The 20094-nt window shown below is 36.4% G+C and overlaps 1 protein-coding gene across 1 annotated transcript; it reads left to right on the top strand.

Moving 5' to 3' along the window:
• Nucleotides 1–1581: 1581 nt before the first annotated feature.
• Nucleotides 1582–20094, top strand: LOC121367530. The gene is made up of 15 exons (XM_041491762.1): nucleotides 1582–2051; nucleotides 2924–2963; nucleotides 3557–3708; nucleotides 5300–5351; nucleotides 5974–6125; nucleotides 7426–7477; nucleotides 7747–7898; nucleotides 10944–10995; nucleotides 13681–13832; nucleotides 15307–15358; nucleotides 16369–16511; nucleotides 16822–16858; nucleotides 17205–17383; nucleotides 19113–19264; nucleotides 19978–20094. Exons 1-15 carry the CDS (start codon nucleotides 1862–1864, stop codon nucleotides 20041–20043), a joined length of 1623 nt encoding a protein of 540 aa, XP_041347696.1. The 5' UTR covers nucleotides 1582–1861; the 3' UTR covers nucleotides 20044–20094.

Raw genomic sequence — 20094 nt, 5'->3', positions numbered from 1 at the left:
AATGCTGATGCCATAAAGTAACTAGTGGACGGGATCCAGTCAAAATAATTAGTATACAGTAAATTTGTGCAGGAATTTTAGCGAGGGAGGGGTCTAGACACCGACAAGCGAGTTTTATAGAGGGGAGTGGGTCGAGATATACTCCCCCCAAAATGTATATAAAAAGGAAGAAAATTTGCTTGAAGAGCGGGGAGGTTCGACCCTCCCCCAAAACCCATCTCAGCTTTATGTATAGAGCAAGTTTTAGACTACCATAAACCATTCAATTGAGGCCTGCCTTGATTAGAGACCGGGGGCGGGACGTAGCACGGTCGGTCTGGGAACGATCCCCGTCGGTGAGCCCATTGGACTATTTCTCGTTCCAGCCAGTGCACCACGACTGGTATATCAAAGGCCGTGGTATGTACTACCATGTCTGTGGGATGGTGCATATAAAAGATCCCTTGCTGCTAATCGAAAAGAGTAGCCCATGAAGTGGCGACAACGAGTTTTCTCTCTCATTATCTGTGTGGTCCTTAACCATATGTCACCGGCCTCGGTGGCGTCGTGGCAGGCCATCGGTCTACAGGCTTTTTAATCGAGATACCGACTCCAAACCCTGAGTGAGTGCTCCGCAAGGCTCAATGGGTAGGTGTAAACCACTTGCACCAACCAGTGATCCATAACTGGTTCAACAAAGGCCATGGTTTGTGCTATCCTGCCTGTGGGAAGCGCAAATAAAAGATCCCTTGCTGCCTGTCGTAAAAGAGTAGCCTATGTGGCGACAGCGGGTTTCCTCTAAAAAAAATCTGTGTGGTCTTTAACCATATGTCTGGCGCCATATAACCGTAAATAAAATGTGTTGAGTGCGTCGTTAAATAAAACATTTCTTTCTTTTTGATTAGAGGCCGGGTTTCAAAGCGACTGCCTTAAAGAAAGAACAGCGAATTCAGTAAAATAAAAAACAAGACTTCCATGTCAACCCACCAAATACAGCCTTTCTGTTATATTTAGGATTTCAAATGAAAACAAGAATATAACTGTCAGAAACAGAAGTTGGCAAGCCTGCTAGTTCTCATGGAATAGGTGCGTCACGAGTTTATCTTTATGAAGATTCGTTCTGTTTTTCACCTGGGTGGAAACCAGATTTCGTCGACGTACACAGGTAAGCTAGATTTTATTTATTTATTTATTTATTTATTTATTTATTTTATTTATTTATTTATTTATTTATTAAATTTACTTATTAAATCTGTTCTTATTTTATTAAATTTACTTATTATATGTCTTTCTTTCATTCTTTCTTTCTTTCTTTCTTTATTACTAAATTTATTTATTTATTTACCGCATTAAATTTCTTTTCTTTTCTTTCTTTCTTTCTTTTTTTTTCTTTACTGATTCACTTATTCACTGACTCACTCAAATTGGTTATTTATTTTCTTCCATCGCTATTCTAAAAATTACTGATAAAAAAGACAGATAAAGCGAAACAATAATTTATGTAAATGATTGTTATTACAACATAATACTAAGTTATTATTTATCTTTTTCTGTCTTTTTTTTTTGGTAATAATAAAAGAAACAAAATGGAAAAAAAACCTGTAAAAATTTCAACTATAACTTGGTAGTAAAAACATTATGATGAATAAAAAAAAAACCCCAATAACCCACGAACAAAAACAAAAATAAACTAACTAACTAACAAAAAAAAAAAAAAAACCCAACGAAAAACCCATTATTTTATTTAGGATAAAAAAGTAAATGTTTTGTGCCTCAAGTAGGGATAGGAGGCGAGGACACAGCCCCCCCCCCCCCCCTCCCGCCTCCCACGATCCATGTTCCAATAGGTTTGAATAAAGATTACTAATATGATTTCAGTACCATGAAGAGTCTCATAATCACATGCCTGTGTTTGTCTGTGGTGTACGCCGCCCCTGCCAGACATGCTCCTCTTCATGAGTTCCTGGAACCATTCAAAGACCTGCTCCATGAGATAGAGCAGGAACTAAAGCCGGTCATACACGGACTGGTGGACGAAGTCAAGGAAACTGCAACCAGCGCAGCGTCACAGGGTGAGTAAACTCACGATTGCATTGCTACAACACAGACATGCGCAGTTCAATACTGCAATGTATATATATACACACATGTAGGCCGTGGTATACCTGCCCCAAGTTCAGCCAGCAAACGTTTCGCTAACGTTTCAGAACTATTTGATTGGTTCCCAACATGGCCATTTGGTTTACCGTGAAGCGCACAAATCAGTCAGCCGGACGTTTTTATTTCGCTCGGTCTAACTGAACGCAGCCTATATAACATTCGGTTGGGTTAAAGTTCGAGGTGCTCTCTCAGCTTTTGATAACGCTGTAAATACTACCAGCCCTGCCATTGGTGATAAATGTGATAGTGTTTGTGGTAAAACAAAAGTTTTAAATAAATGTATGCACAATGTATGTCAAGTACCATTGTGTTTGAAACATGTTTGGGGTACCTGTAAAACAAAATACCGCAATTTTGTGCTGAGCTAGCGGTGTTGCAAAAAAAAAAAAGAAAAAAAAAAGAAGAAAATTCGGTTATATAAAAAAATATTTATGACAGGCTCCACTTTGTTTCTCTTAATACTTTGGGTTTGGGGAGTGGCTGTAGTAATATTAATAATGTGTCGTAAAATGCTATTCTGCTATGAAATATTAAAGCGACCTACCCGACATGTAGTTTTAAAAAACGCACGTTCGTCTAAGAAGTAATGGTTAATGAGACAAACTCAAGTTATTTTTGATGGTTTTTGTCCGTTTAAACATCACAGACTTTAGCTTATCTCTGTTATAACCATATGCAAATGTGTGTTGCACGTGTGTAGATTACCTAAGCTTGGTGTCCATTTTAACGGGCTGAAACTAGGGTCTGCGCCTTTAATGCCAAAGTCATTCCTTTCCCTTTTCAGCCGCTTTGAGTGACTTGACAAGTCTGCTTCATAACAAAAAGTATGTAAAAACCGACGTAATAAACGACAAATGTTTTAAATGGATTCTTCACTGCCAATCAGTTCATCTTGAATTTTTATTTTTAAGACATTTAAAACATTTTTTGTTTACAAGATATAATAAAGTTAATTTTACGGTAAATTATATACACACATAAATACACACACACACACGCACACACACACACACACACACACAACACACACACACACACACACACACACACACACACACTTTGTCTCGGTCTGTTTGTCGGTCTGTCTGTCTGTCTGTCTGTCTGTCTTTCTCTCTCTCACAAACGCGCGAGCGAGCGCGCGCGCATACTCACACGCACACGCACGCACACATACATACATCTGTACATAATCATAACAACAACAATAATAATATTAAATAAAAGTATTTTGATAAAAACAGTATTTAAACATGTCTAAAAAAAAATTCTAGAATAACAAAAAGAATGGATCTAGTTAAAAAAATATGAAAAAACCCAGCAGAAACCTTTCTAAATTGTTTGAAGCATTATGCTATTCTGCAAAAGTAGAAAAGCAAAATACATTAATTATCAGTTTGATTCGTTTTTGTTTAATCAGACGGAATTTCTTCGACGATCTGCTTGCTCCTCTGAAAGCTGGTTTCCAGAAGACCAAAGAGCAGCTGAAACCGTATCTACACCAAATCGGTCACAACCTGCTGAACCAGACGAAGACACTGGGCGCGTCAGCTCTCTCACAGAGTCTCACGGGTCAGTGTCTCACAGATAGTGGGGAGTGAAAGTGAAAGTGAAAGTGAAAATAAATAATAAATAAATAAATTAATTAATTAATAAACCCCCCCCCAACAATTCTTACATTTCCATTTGAGAGAACACCGTGTAGGCTGTGGTATCACTGGAAGTTATTCACCCTAAACATCACAGCCACTGAAAGTAACACTAACGAAAACGATTTAAATTTTCTACTTATAACATATAAATTTTACAAACGTCGTAAATAATATTATGTTTAGGTTGAAAAGAAATGTATGACAAAATCGTTATCCATGGTCAAATTCGTATCTCCGCTCAATGCAGAGCCGAATGGTCATTTGGCAGAGTAGTGTTTGATTCTGTGAATCTCTGTCTAGTGCTTCATCTACAGGATGACAGCCACTCCCAAGGAGATTCTTTGCGGGACAATGCACCCATACTGTACGGCTAAAAGAGGACTGCCACTGCCAAACTAGTTTACTAAATCAAAACTAGCACAGAGTAGAGCTCATTGCATTAACTATATATGTGATGCCATGTACTCATGAATCACGGTCAAAACAGTGATGATATCAGGTGTTCGCGAAAAGTGAATATATCCTGCCCTACCGGTGGCACCGGTCATGATTACTGTCACCACAGCTGTCAAGTCCGTCACTCTATCTAAAACGATGAAAATGTGTAGAGTTTAGCAAAAGAGATGAACACGAATACACAAGTTCAAAATATGGAATAGTATCAGCCATCATTTTTGTTCAGTGATGCATCGTATTTAATAGATATAGCCTCCAAATGTCTACAATAACGCGTTTTAAATGCCCTCAGGAGACCTGGGACATCATAACCCTGATGTAACAACTTCTATGCCAGAATGATATGCCCTTGTTTGAAATTTGCATACAATGAACAAGCCCTAACGCATCTTGTGATATGTAGACATCAGAAGCTGGAGCAGAAGGTATATTGCTCGACATAAAGGGAAAACTGACTATTAAAAAGTTGAAGACATCACTTTTATTAAACAACTTAGTTTGGAGATCAGTGTCACTTTGAACCTCTATGCATAGATCGAGGTAGGAAACTGATTCGATACCTTCAGATGTTTCTCCAAACTGAGCTGTGTTTCTATCTTTTCTCGTCATCTTCAGGTGATTACTCTGCAACAAAATGTGGCACACTGACAGTATACACTTGTCAGCTGAATCTGCCTTTTCATTGCTCGTAATGCCAACATAGGCTGTGTACCAAACAAAATATGACATTTTTATTGCAAATAATGAAATTCTGATTCATATGCATGGCGAAACAAATCGGCGAGTAATGGAGCATGGCTGGTGCCCATGAGGATTCATATTTCCTGTCTATATGTCCTATCCGCAAATTTGACAAATGTATGTTGTACATGGTGAATTCAGTATTATATCTATACTATTATGATTATATACTGACACACATTGAAAACGCAAAACAGATATTATGATTATAAAGATGTTAGACAGAATGTGGGAATCAATGAGTAGATTTTGTTAACATTTTAAATAATTCATTCATTGCGTTAATAGTTTGTGTTTTCTCTCCGTATTTTCAGCTGTTTTGTCGAAAGCTTTCTCGAATCTGTTCCATGGTCGTCGAAGCATTAAGTATGTTTTAGAATTTGTTTAAAATATTTCAGTAATTTTACTTGATCAACTAATTATATTTGTTGTACTATTTAAGAGATGCTATGCATATATATTTTGCAAACATACGATGGATAGACAAATCGATTGACCATCGATCGATCGATCAGTTGATTATCGATAGATTAATCGATCTATTGATTGATCGATTGACCAATCAATCGATAATGAACGAATGAATGAACAATTCATTCATTCATTTATCCATCGTCCATCCCTACTCCCCTCTCGCTCTCTCCCTTCCTCCATCCATCATCCACCCGTCCATTAATTAATTCATTCGTTCATCGCCCATCACTACCTCTCTCCCTCATTCTCTCCCTCCATCCATCCATCATCTGTGTATCTATCTATCTATCTATCTATCTATCTCTCTATCTATCTATACATCCATCCATCCGAGCATCCATCCATCCATCCATCCATCCATCCACCCACCCATCCATCTCATGCACTTGTCCGTCCGTTCGTGTCTTTCTGAGTATATTTCTGTGTCTGTCTCTCTGCCTGTCTACCTATTTCTATGTTATTGCTGACATAAAAAGGTATATTATAAATAACAATGTGCTGTTTATTTAATCAGACGGAATTTCTTCGACGATCTGCTTGCTCCCCTGAAAGCTGGTTTCCAGAAGACCAAAGAGCAACTGAAACCGTATCTGCACCAAGTCGGTCACAACCTGCTGAACCAGACGAAGACACTGGGGGCGTCGGCTCTCTCACAGAGTCTCACGGGTCAGTGTTACACAGCTAGTGGGGAATGAAAGAATAATAAATATATAAATAGATAGATAGACAGAACCAGACGAAGACATTGGGGGCGTCGGCTTTCTCACAGAGTCTCACGGGTCAGTGTGACACAGATAGTGGGGAATGAAAGAATAATAAATATATAAATTGATGGATGGACAGAACCAGACGAAGACACCACAAATCCACCAAAAAACAACACCTATCTTGCAGTCCTATTTGAGAGAACTGTGGTATATCTCGGCAATATCCAGTATACTTTAAAAATCGATTTAAAGACATCTAGTTATCTGTTCTATGATTATGATCTAGACATCAAAGTCAAACAGTCCACTGAAACACAATTTCCAACTATAACCTATAAATTGTGTAAACGTCGTAAATATTTTTCAGTTGAAAAGGACGTTTAACATTCACGTAAAACCTGGTTTTTGAAGAAAACGGCATCTATCTATGATCTAAAAATTGGGTAAACGTCTGAAATAGGTCGTAAATAGTGTTTTTTTAATAGTACCTGACAAAGCTATACAAAATTTAAATCAATATAGTGAGGCATTGTGGGGCAAAAAACGTCCTGAAAACTATATGAACAGAAAAACAAAGACAACACATATAGTCACCTCCGGTTGGACCGGGACCGTTAGTGGACATGGGGGCGAGACGTAGCCAAGTGGAAAAGCGCCCGCTTGATGCGCGGTCGGTTTGGGATCGATCCCCGTCAGTGGGCCGCATTGGGCTATTTCTCGCTACAGCCAGTGCACAACGACTGGTTAATCAAAGGCCGTGGTATGTGCTATCCTGTCTATGGGATGGTGCATATAAAAGATCCCTTGCTGCTAATCGAAAAGAGTAGTCCATGAAGTGGCGACAGCGGGTTTCTTCCCTCAATATCTGTGTGGTCCTTAACCATATGTCCGACGCCATATAACCGTAAATAAAATGTGTTGAGTGCGTCGTTAAATAAACCATTTCCTTTATTTCCTTTGTTAGTGGACTAATAATAAAACTTTATTGTGTTTATAATATGGTTATTATTTTCTCTTTATGGCTATTATGGCTATCCAACCACTACACCAGGACTGGTATGTCAAAGACCGTGGTATGTGCTATCCTGTCTGTGGGATGGTGCATATAAAAGATCCCTTTCTACTAATGAAAAAAATAGCGGGTTTCCTCTCTAACACTATATGCCAAACTTACCAAATATTTGACATCCATTAAATTAATGTGCTCTAGTGGTGTCGTTAATCAAAACAAACTTCTTTTTATCTTTCTCTATTTTCAGCCGTGTTGTCGAAAGCTTTCTCGAATCTGTTCCATGGTCGTCGAAGCATTAAGTATATTTTAGAATTTGTTTAAAATATTTCTGTAATTTTACTTGACAAACTAATTATTATGTTTTATACACTGTATAAGAGATACAATCCGTATATATTTTGCAAACATACGATGGATATACTAATCGACTGATTATCCACCCGTCCGTCCGTCCGCCCGTCCGTCCGTCCATCCATCCATCTTCTAATAATTCAGTCACACATTAAAACAATAATAGCAAAGAAAAATACATTATTTAGTTCACATAGTTTGTTGTTATTTTTAACAGACGGAATTTCTTCGACGATCTGCTTGCTCCCCTGAAAGCTGGTTTCCAGAAGACCAAAGAGCAACTGAAACCGTATCTGCATCAAATCGGTCACAACCTGCTGAACCAGACGAAGACATTGGGGGCGTCAGCTCTCTCACAGAGTCTCACGGGTCAGTGTCACACATATAGTGGGGAATGAACGAATAATAAAAAATATAAACCCAGATAGATAGATAAATATATAAATAGATAGATAGACAGAACCAGACGAAGACATTGGGGGCGTCGGCTCTCTCACAGAGTCTCACGGGTCAGTGTCACATAAACAGTGGGGAATGAAAGAGTAACCAAACGAAGTACAACAGATAGATAGATAGCTAGACAGACAGATAGACAGACAGACAGATAGATAGATAGACAGACAGTCAGACAGACAGACAGACAGACAGACAGAAAAACGACTGGATGGATAGATGGGTAGATAAATGAATGGAAGGAAAGATGGATTGATACATAGATAGATTGATAAATTGATAAACAGACATTGATTGATTAATTAAGTAAACGAGAACGAAACCTCCAAAAAAATACACCCTCCCCCCAAATCAACCCCCAAAAACCATCAGCAACAACAACAACAAACAACAACACAAACAAAAGCAAACACCCCAAATCCCCAACAACAACTAAAAAAAACAACAAGAAAAAAACCCCCCCCCCAAACAAAACCAGCAACCCAAACCAAACAAAAAATAAACAAAACAAAACAATACAAACTGAAAACCCCCCACAAAAAACAAACAAACAAGAAACAAAAAAAAAAAAAAAAAAAAAAAAAAAAAAAAAAAAAAAAAAAAGCAAAGCAAGAAGGAACAACATTAAAGGGACATTCCTGAATTTGCTGCCATTTTAAAGATGTTATCGACTAACAGAGACTTTTTTTAACGATTGTAATTACATATCAAATATATTTTTCTGCATAAAATATTAGTGGCTGTATATTAAACATGTCTCTGATCGTTCTAATATTTGTACTAGGTTAAATTTAATTTTATTTCCTAAAATATATTTGTTCGTACGTACGAAATTATTTTTGAAGACAAAATCCAGTTTGGGCTTTTTACAAATATTAAGACGATCAGAAACACATTGAATAATTCAGACCTTCGTTTTTGACGGGCGCGGGCGCTATCTCGCCCGTAAACCCCCCGTCAACTCAATCTGACGAGCGTGAAATAACGCGCCCCTAAATTGAACAAATCACACTTGTATTTTGTTTTAACTCTGCCATTTTAATTGTTTATTGAATCCAATCCACAACGCCACAAACCTTTCCATTCTGTTCACAATGAACTTCCTAGAATACTTTTTATAAATTGAAACACGATTGGTTGTTTATCTTTACATTGAGCCAATCAGCTAGGAGTTCACTTATTATTAAGATCTCGTCGGTTTTGTTTTGTTTAATTTCGTACAATGCAGGTAATGATCGCGACATTTATTTTACACTGTCGTCGTTTTGGTCACGTACAGAAAACAAAATTAGGTGCGTAGTCCAATAATTCTATGTGTACAATGTTTATACATGTTGATATCACAGTAAACGCGTACACCAACAAAAAACTAATTTAGTAAAGCAGGTTTTGTTTTCGTTAATAGCATAGCGACGTACTCGCAGACATTTCTACTTTCTGTTTTACGATACGCCCACATGATTTAAAGCCAAGGACATTGACCTTGGTAGAGTCGGATTTTTGGTACATGTGATCGGTTGACAGGCACCTGAAACAAACATACACCGATTTAATTTCAACTCAGTAATTCGAATTTACCAAGTGTAAAGCATGTATTTTTAAAAATTAAATTTACATTAGGGTGGTTTTGTTGGTTTTTGTTTTTGTTTTTTTGTGTTGTTGTTGTTGTTTTTGTTTTTTGTTTTTTATGGGTTGCTATGATTTGAGTTAGTAGTATAATAAATGACGTGTTAACTACAGTACACCGATAATGAAATTTAATCCTGTTTGTAAAAATATATATTTATAAAAATTGTAGTAAGATATATTTGGGTACAAAACAATAGATGTTGACATTTTCTCTGTTATGACATTATTTATTTTTAAATAGAGAATTTGCAGGTACATAACATGTATATTATGATATCATGATCAATGTGATAACCCTGTGCCATGTGATTGTTACACTTTGAATTTCTGTTTAGTTTAAATGATTTACAAATAGGCCTACTGACATTATTTTTTGTGAGAGTTTTATTAGACATTTTACAGTTAGAATTCTTAATAGCAATACCATAGTTGTTACAATGTCAATTCACATTCACTTCACAGGTTTGTGTCCATGGAGAAATTATATCATTCTTCGATGAAGAATAAAATTATTGTATGCATATAATACACAAGAAATCGACAAATGTGTTCATGGTGTTTCTTTTTCTTGTGTAAGATTTCAATGGCCCATTCCTTCATCTTTGAAAACAGCCATCATATTCAGTGTTCGAGATTAAAACTTTTGGCCAGTATCCCAGTTGGATACTAACATTTCAAAATCTGGTATCCCACCTGAGAATTTAGTATTATATGGCATCCCGGTGGGATACTGGGTTCTTGAAGTCTGGTATCCAAAATTAAATTCTGGTATCCCCGGGATATCGGGATACTGTTAATCTCGAACACTGATATTAGTTAAATTAGGATATTTATTTTGAAAACACAAAACATTAACTCTTAAGATATTTAATTTAGAAATCATTACTCCTCAAACTTAATCATGTTCATGGGTGCAATTCCTCTCGGTCTCTTGCCTCTAATTCTGATTATTTTGAGGGGCGCGATTTTTCCCTCCTCTGCATTTTGAGGAGTGTGATTTCCACCCCCCTTGTAAGCATTTTGAGGAGTGCGATTTTTAGTACTCCTGGGTTTTTCAAAAACGAAGGTCTGTGAATATACAGACACTGATATTCTAAACAAGAAAATATATTTAATATATAAGTTTAATCGTAGAAATATTGTATTGGTCGGAAACATCTTACAATGCAGCAAACTCAGGGATGTCCCTTTAAAGTATGAAATTTGATGTAATAATTATCAGGTGGTTTTTGTTTTACTTTCAAACATTCCCTTAGACAATGTCTACATCATGAAATAAATACTACTAATAAATCGTTTAGATATAAAATGTTTTTTATTCTTTTTTTCCAGCTGTGTTGTCTAAAGCTTTCTCCAATCTGTTCCATGGTCGTCGTAACATTAAGTAAGTTTTAAAATAATTAAAAAAAAAATATATTTTTGTGTAATTCTATATAACAATCCATTAATATGTTTATGTTTTATGTTTTGAATTCTGTTTCTAATATACAATATTTATTTACAGTTTACAAATGTTTTCTCTCAATACAATGATGATGTTGGTTTCTTTGATCCAAAATTCTCTATAAATAATTTATAATAAGAGTATATTGAAAACGTAAATAGAAAATTAATTATTCATTTGACATTATTATTTGGTTGTAAACTGTCGAGCCTTTATTACAGATACGGTTTTGATCATGGATACTGTCTTATAGTTCAGGTTTATTACCTTAATAAACAAATCAATTACTGTCACGGGGATCCTATAATACCCGTAACTGAATGAAACACGATTATCCAAATATCTCTCCTAACTGTATATCTATGAGATCTCTGTGTATCGGGCAGTCTAATACCCGAGTGGCTCGGCTCTAGGTATAATCAGAGATAAGATCTTATATAAATATATATAATATAGCACGTTTAGTTCACTAGAAAACACAACAAAACACAATACACTTTGAAATCTGTATTAACACTACGCTGACAAATGTACTTGCCGCAGTAGTTAATTAACAACAACAATATAATAACAACCCAGAGCTAATCACTTAATTAGTTAATCACTAGGTGTCTAGTTTACACAATATTCTAATCACTTCACCGTGATACAACGCACACACGTGTGGTAATTGAGAAACGCTGCCAGGGGAACTTAATTAATAAGGGAATTACAACTCTATTCCTAACTGGTTAATTTTTAATTAACCCTTAACTACTCATTCAGTAACCTTATAATACAGAATTAATACTGGTACCTATCACAATAAAGACAATAACCTACAGTTTACCTAGGTCCTCTAGGATGACTGGCTAAGCTTTAATATTTTAGAACAGTGAAGCCTACAATTTACTTCGTCAGATTACCGGAGACATTGTCAAAATAATATTGGTATAATACAGTATTAAAATATTTAAAGTCACATCAATCACATCAAGGTTATACAACAGAGCAGAAAAATATATTTACCAGTCCAGTCGGACTACGTTCCCCGGGAGCCTTCCAATCTTTCTCCCCGATATATCTAAAATCCTATCTATTTATTCAAAAATATCAGAGACAGCGAATATCGCCTGGGGGCACAACGCGGTACCTCACCTATCATGTGATATTTCCACAACTGCCAGAGTCGGTATATTTTCTTAGATGGCCAGACTTACTGTCGCCAGTTCGCCAGCAATACCCCGGTCATAAACCGCACTACCGGAGTTATTACGTAACTACTGGCCACATGGTGTGTATTGGGACGCAGCTCTACCACCGTCGCGCGGGGGTATTACGTAACCAAGCTGCACACGGCCCTCTAAAACAATTAACATCGCCACAGGCGAAAAGATAAGAGCATGTTCTGTCACAATTACATACAAATGATACACAGAAAACATACCAACCCCCCCCCCCCCCCCCCCCCCCCCCCCCACCCCACAAATAATGCCACTAGACCCCTATACACCCGACAAATCATGTTCAAAACAATATTTTTGTTTTAACAACCTCAAAATATAAGTTCGGCCTGTTATTTTGATTCAAACATCAAATTATATTATTTACAAAACAGTCGTAATGACTGTAAGGACTAATAAATATATCTATTAAATTTTCATTTAAATATACATTTTAAAATATTTTCTATACAACAGACAATTTGAATCTAAACATCTTTATATATTCTTTGATTGTTACCTTTTTCACAATAAATCACAAAAGTCCTGCCAAACAACGATAAATAACTTGTCAATATTTGATAGTGCATCATGGAAGCAATCACGAATTTGCGTAATATCCTTTTGCCTCTGCCTTTTGTAGAGATACGATTTTAATATTGAGATACGGTTTTGTCGTTCAGATTATATATCGTGTTCCTATTTGGCAATGCATTGGAAAATAAAAGGTACTGCAACTAGTTAAACAATGAGGAAATGACATACAACTTTAACATTTTGTTAACTGAATGAAAGAAAAAGAAGAAGTTTATTTATAATATAATATATAACTGTTCATCACCTAATGAAAGAAAGAAAGAAATGTTTTATTTAACGACGCACTCATCACATTTTATTTACGGTTATATGGCGTCAAACATATGGTTAAGGACCACACATATATTGAGAGAGGAAACCCGCTGTCGCCACTTCATGGGCTACTCTTTTCGATTGGCAGCAAGGGATCTTTTATATGCACCATCCCATATACAGGATAGCACATACCACGGCCTTTGATGTACCAGTCGTCGTGCACTGGCTGGAGCGAGAAATAGCCCAATGGGCTCACTGACGGGGATCGATCCCAGATCGACCGCGCATCAAACGGGCGCTTTGCCACTGGGCTACGTCCCGACCCATCATCTAATGATTCAGTCTCAAATTAAAACAGTAATAGCAATGGGAAATACATCATCTAATGATTCAGTCTCAAATTAAAACAGTAATAGCAATGGGAAATACATCATCTAATGATTCAGTCTCAAATTAAAACAGTAATAGCAATGGGAAATACATCATCTAATGATTCAGTCTCAAATTAAAACAGTAATAGCAATGGGAAATACATCATCTAGTTCACATAGTTTGTTGTTATTTTTATCAGACGGAATTTCTTCGACGATCTGCTTGCTCCCCTGAAAGCTGGTTTCCAGAAGACCAAAGAGCAACTGAAACCGTATCTGCATCAAATCGGTCACAACCTGCTGAACCAGACGAAGACACTGGGGGCGTCAGCTCTCTCACAGAGTCTCACGGGTCAGTGTCTCACAGATAGTGGGGAATGAACGAATAATAAAATATAAACCCAGATAGATAGATAAATATATAAACAGATAGATAGACAGAACCAGACGAAGACACTGGGGGCGTCAGCTCTCTCATAGAGTCTCACGGGTCAGTGTCACACAGATAGTGGGGAATGAAAGAATAATAAATATATAAATAGATAGATAGACAGAACCAGACGAAGACATTGGGGGCGTCGGCTCTCTCACAGAGTCTCACGGGTCAGTGTTACACAGATAGTGGGGAATGAAAGAATAATAAATATATAAATAGATAGATAGACAGAACCAGACGAAGACATTGGGGGCGTCGGCTCTCTCACAAAGTCTCACGGGTCAGTGTCACACAGATAGTGGGGAATGAAAGAATAATAAATATATAAATAGATAGATAGACAGAACCAGACGAAGACACTGGGGGCGTCAGCTCTCTCACAGAGTCTCACGGGTCAGTGTTACACATATAGTGGGGAATGAAAGAATAATAAATAGATAAATAGATAGATAGACAGAACCAGACGAAGACATTGTGGGCGTCGGCTTTCTCACAGAGTCTCACGGGTCAGTGTCACACAGATAGTGGGGAATGAAAGAATAATAAATATATAAATAGATAGATAGACAGAACCAGACGAAGACATTGTGGGCGTCGGCTTTCTCACAGAGTCTCACGGGTCAGTGTGACAAAGACTATAAATAGATATACACTAAATGATTTTTACTTACTTACTTACTTACTTACTTGCTTACTTACTTAATTAATTTGTTCATTTATTTTATTTATTTATTATTATTATTTTTATAATTAAATTTATCTATTTATTTTATATTGTTGACTTATTAAATTTATTTACTTATTTAATTAACTTATTAATTAAATGTATTTATTTGTTATGTTTATTAATTTATTAAATTATTTATTAAATTATTTATAAAATTATTTTTTTTTTTTTATTATTAGTATTTTTTTTCTTATTGATTGATTGATTGGTTTATTTTGTCCATTCATTCACTGGTTCATAAATGGTCTTCTTAATTTGTTTTCATTTTACTAACAAAAAGAAACAGAAAACAGATAGATAATAATTCAAGTAAACTGTACTTAATTTTATTACGGCTAACATTACAAAAAGTAATACCCAAATTACTATTCAGTGTCATCCTTTTTAATGGAAAAGAAACACAGAAAACAATTAATTTATAAATACACAAAATAAAGAAATAACCAAATAAATAAACTAAATAAATAAATAATACTTCAATAAATAAATAAATAAATAAATTTGAATAGCAGAAAACGATCTTTCTTTTTAATTTTCCCAAAAGATAACATCTAAGATAAGGTACCAGCAAAGACTTGAATTTGAACTTTTAGACTAAGTCTAATCTACATTCTCAAATAATTATCTAATGAAATAATTTTTTTTTTTTTTTTTAATTTTCAGCTGTTTTGTCGAATGCTTTTTCAAAACTGTTCCATGGCCGTCGTAACATTGAGTATGTTTATAATCATTATATAATATTTCCTACAATTTACTTGACAAACATTAAGTTTTTATTTTTTATAAATTTTTACTTTTGTATTTTTATATATATACTTATGTACACATATAAAATATGCATGTGTACATAGACACCCCTACACACACACATACACACACACACATACACACACACACACACACACACACACACACAGACACACACACACACACACCTATACAAACATATACACGCACACATACACACACATACACACACATACACATACACACATACACAAACACACATATACACACACATACACACAAACATAAACAGACAAACACATGCACACACCTATACCTAAAATACACACACACACACACACACACACACACACACACACACACACACATGGGCGCACAAACACACACACATACACACTGTACCTATTCTTTGTTTTGCTTAATTCACATTTAGAAATCAGGGATGCCTTATGTTATGAGTTTGATGTTGGGTGGGGATTGTGGTGGAGGTAAATACATGACATTGTGTTTATTTAAATGTTGATGTTTAGCATCAACAAGCGACATCAGGGTCAGAACAAGCAAACAAACACAAACTAAAAAGTTACCTTTTTGTATTTAAATTGGGGCTGCTAGTTAACGAGTCTACTGCTGCCAAACATAGTGACATTCAACCCACATTACTAACATTGTTTACAATTGTCGCAGATGAAATGAATGATAATGGTTGATAAAAAGAATACCCCTCTCGTGTGTTGTGATATCATAATTTATCAGCACTCGTTGATAAAAGTATAAAATTTCATACTTTTATCAACTCGTGCTGATAAATTATGATATCACAAGACACGAGTGGAATATCCTCTATATATGCATGTATGTATGTATGTATGATTTTATAAAATTTAATACAGTAACAAAAAAGTTTGATGTTGGGGGGGGGGGGCATTGCCTCCTCGCTACACCACTTGTATGGAATTGTGTGTTTGTGATATTCAGACGTGAAGGACTTGTTCAAGCTGTAAAAGATGGTTTCGAGAAGACCGTGTCGCAACTCAGGCCCTATGTACCTCAAGTGGAACACAGTCTTGCTGGCCAGACAGAGAAGGAAGTGCAAAGTTCTGTAAAACAGATCATATCCGGTGAGTTCTTTATATGCAACCTGAAACGAGAATTACGAACAGATAGTTTTAATAATAATAGTGGTAGTTATATAATAATGATCATCACCACACATACGCACATTCACAAACGCACATGCATGATGCAACAAGTATATAAAGATGAAGACAGACAGACAGGAGAGAGAGAGGAGAGAGAGAGAGAGAGAGAGAGAGAGAGAGAGAGAGAGAGAGAGAGAGAGAGAGAGAGAGAGAGAGAGATGGAGAGACAGAGGGAGAAACAGAGAGAGTCAGAGTATTCGTTGTTCATTAAATGTTTTGTTTTTTGTAGATTTGGTTAAGAGTGTCATGGAACATATAGATGAAGGGTAAGTTAATCCCATGTTAAAATTATAATCCCGAATGCTGTCATTACGCTCTACGATTACATGAGATAGATCAATTATATCGCTTGCTAAAGTGTCCATGTTAAACTTAAATAACATGAACCAAAGTGAGCTGGGTGTGAGATGGATGGATGGCGAAGTGATGAGTTGAAGTGGAATGTGAAGTGAATTGAAGTGGATTGGTAAGTAAGCAGTGTGGGTTGTCATATAGTCTTAGAGAAGAAACCCGCTACATTTTTTTCCATTGGTACAAACGAATCTATTAAATACACCATCCAACAGGTAGGATAAATGGGGTCATAATAATGTTTTCTTTTGCTGTTTCAAGTACGGTTGAAAAGATTGGGGAGTTTGCCGCCAAACTGAACAGCGTCCTGGATACGCGGATTAACCAGCTCCTTGAGATCTTCGACCAAGGCTTCAAGGAACTGCAGCGCTTGTCCATCAAAGTATCCAGGAGGATTATTCACCCAGAGATCGCCGTACACAACGTTGATGCTGTCGTTGGTAAGTATGACACATTTAAACACTTTAAAAAAAATCCCACTTCACCCTTTCCTTTCTCTCGTTTGACTTTCATCTCACTTTTTTCCGATCTGGCATCTCCTCCTGTCTTTCAAATTATTTCGCTGTCCACCTCCATATCCCAGTCCTTGTCTCTCCAACCCTGACAAGTGCTTGTCTCTTGTGGCTATCCGTGCCACACACCCGCCATTTCCTCATCAGCTTTTAGCAGTGGGCTTAGTTTGACCACTTCGGAGAGTGTTCGAAACGAATTATTATATATACAGTTTATCCTGTAGTCACTATATGTATTGTCAAGGATGACTAGATAAATTTCCATATTTTCGGTCACTGACGAAAAATATACCTTTTTAGGACGGAACTACTTTTATTAGTTATAATCATTAAAAGATGTTATATTGTTCAAAGTGACTTATTATATTATTGTCAGTTGATTATTTTAGTTTCTTAAAACTTTTGCAGACAATTTAAAAATAAGAAATAAATTGTTGTTATTTAAGAAATATTTTGTTTTGGTGTATGGATATCGTAGGCGGCAAGGCATTCAACACGTGTGGACATACTACTGTGGATTGCAGAATAAATACAAATGACTGGTTACTGCCTTAATGTCGGCTTTATCTTGCTCAGGTCGAACGGCGAATGCCACTCGGGATAGGCTCAAAGTGTCCTTCGCCATTCTGACAGTCGCAGGATAAAGCCGATATCTTAAGACAGGAACCAGTTATCACACACACACACACACACACACACACCACACACACACACACACACACACACACTCACGCACGCGCACGCACGCACACGCACATGTACACGCACACAGACACATGAATGTTTAACGACACCCCAGCACGAAAAATACATCGGTTATTGGATGTCAAACCACACACATAGAGACACACACACATACACACACACACACACAGACACAAACGCACGCACACACACACACGCACGCACACACACACACACATGCGCGCGCATACATACGCACACACACAGACGCACTCAACATATTTTGATTACGGTTATCTGGCATCGGACATAGGGCTAAGCCTGAAGTGTTTGGGTTCGTAGAATCAAACCTCATCGGCGTACCTTATCGTTGTTTGTTTTCGTCTAAACCAGTGCCACACGACTGGTATATCATAGATAGTGCTATATGTACTGTCCTCTCTATTGGAAAAGATGTCTTGCCTTTAATGGTTTTTCCTTTGAAAGCTATGTGTCCGAATTACCAAATGTTTGACATACAATAGGCGATGATTACTTAAAGAGACATTCCTGTGTTTGCTGCTATTTTTAAGATGTTATCGACTAACAGAGACTTTGTTAAATATATTTTTCTGCATAAAATATTAGTGTCTGTATATTAAACATGTTTCTGATCATTCTAATATTTGTATTAGGTTGAATTTCATTTTATTTCCTAAAACATTTTTTTTTCGTACATACGAAATTATTGAAGACAAAATCCAGATTGGGCGTGTTACAAATATTAAGACGACCAGAAACACATTGAATATACAGACATTGATATTCTAAACAAGAACATATATTTACTATGTAAGTTTAATCGTAGAAATATTTTATTTGTCGGAAACATCTTACAATGCAGCAAACTCAGGAATGTTCCTTTAATCTAAGTGCTCTATAGGTGTTGTTAAACTAAACAAACATTGTATTTGTTGTTGTTTTTTGTTGACAGCTCAGCATCACATAACTGGTGACCTCGTGGTGAAATACTTGAAGAAAGACTTGAGGGAACTTCTGACTCCAGGCAAGACGCCCGACCTATTTGTCGAAGTACTTCACAAAGTTGGAATACAATTTGGAAACGTTTTCGACCGTTTACAAAAGGTTCGTATTCCTCAATGGCAGGTACACCAAAGGCTGTGGTATGTAATGACATGTGTACCAAAACAGACTAAATAGTTTGCTGCTTTTTCAGTGGTATATGACAACAATGTGATCTCTGTTTGTCTCTCTCCCTCCCTCCCTCCCTCCCTCCCTCCCTCTCTCTCTGTCTGTCTGTCTGTTTCTGTCTCACGCTGTCTCTCTGCCCCCCCCCCTCTCTCTCTCTCTCTCTCTCTCTCTCTCTCTCTCTCTCTCTCTCACACACACACAATTTCTGACCTCTCTCTCGCTCTGTCTCTCTCACTGTCTGTCTGTCTGTATGTCTCTCCTCTGTCTGTCTGTCTGTCTGTCTTTCTATCTGTTACTGTCTCCCCCTCTCTCTCAATCTCTCCTAGATATCGAAATAATCAAATATAGATTTCAAATATTCACATACATCTGGCTACTGTGATCAAATGGGTTTAATTTTTTTTTTTTTTTTTTTTAAAATAAATGTAATCTGATGTAATGAGTGTTTTAAAAGTCTGTAACAAATTTTATGTGTTTGGATTTGGTTATCTTAATAAACTATTTTGACATTTATAATGTTTGCTGTTTTTTCATTGTAATAGATTGTTAAATTGCTAACAGATTTTAATTATTCGTATGAAGCTAAAAATAGTTGGGTATAATTTCGATTAGCACTGTGGGTAATTAAACTATTGTTATAATTGCAGATGGTAACAGACGAAGGACAGTCGATAAAAACTAGATTCCTGGCACGAATCCAACACCAAACATGACGTACCCTTGTTTTTAATATGCGCCATAAATAATAAACATGTTAGAAAATA

This window comes from Gigantopelta aegis, chromosome 1 (assembly GCF_016097555.1).
Source record: "Gigantopelta aegis isolate Gae_Host chromosome 1, Gae_host_genome, whole genome shotgun sequence".
In the NCBI taxonomy this organism is placed as follows: domain Eukaryota; kingdom Metazoa; phylum Mollusca; class Gastropoda; order Neomphalida; family Peltospiridae; genus Gigantopelta; species Gigantopelta aegis.
The sequence above is the reverse complement of the archived record's forward strand: the minus strand, read 5'-3'. Positions and strand labels throughout refer to the sequence as shown.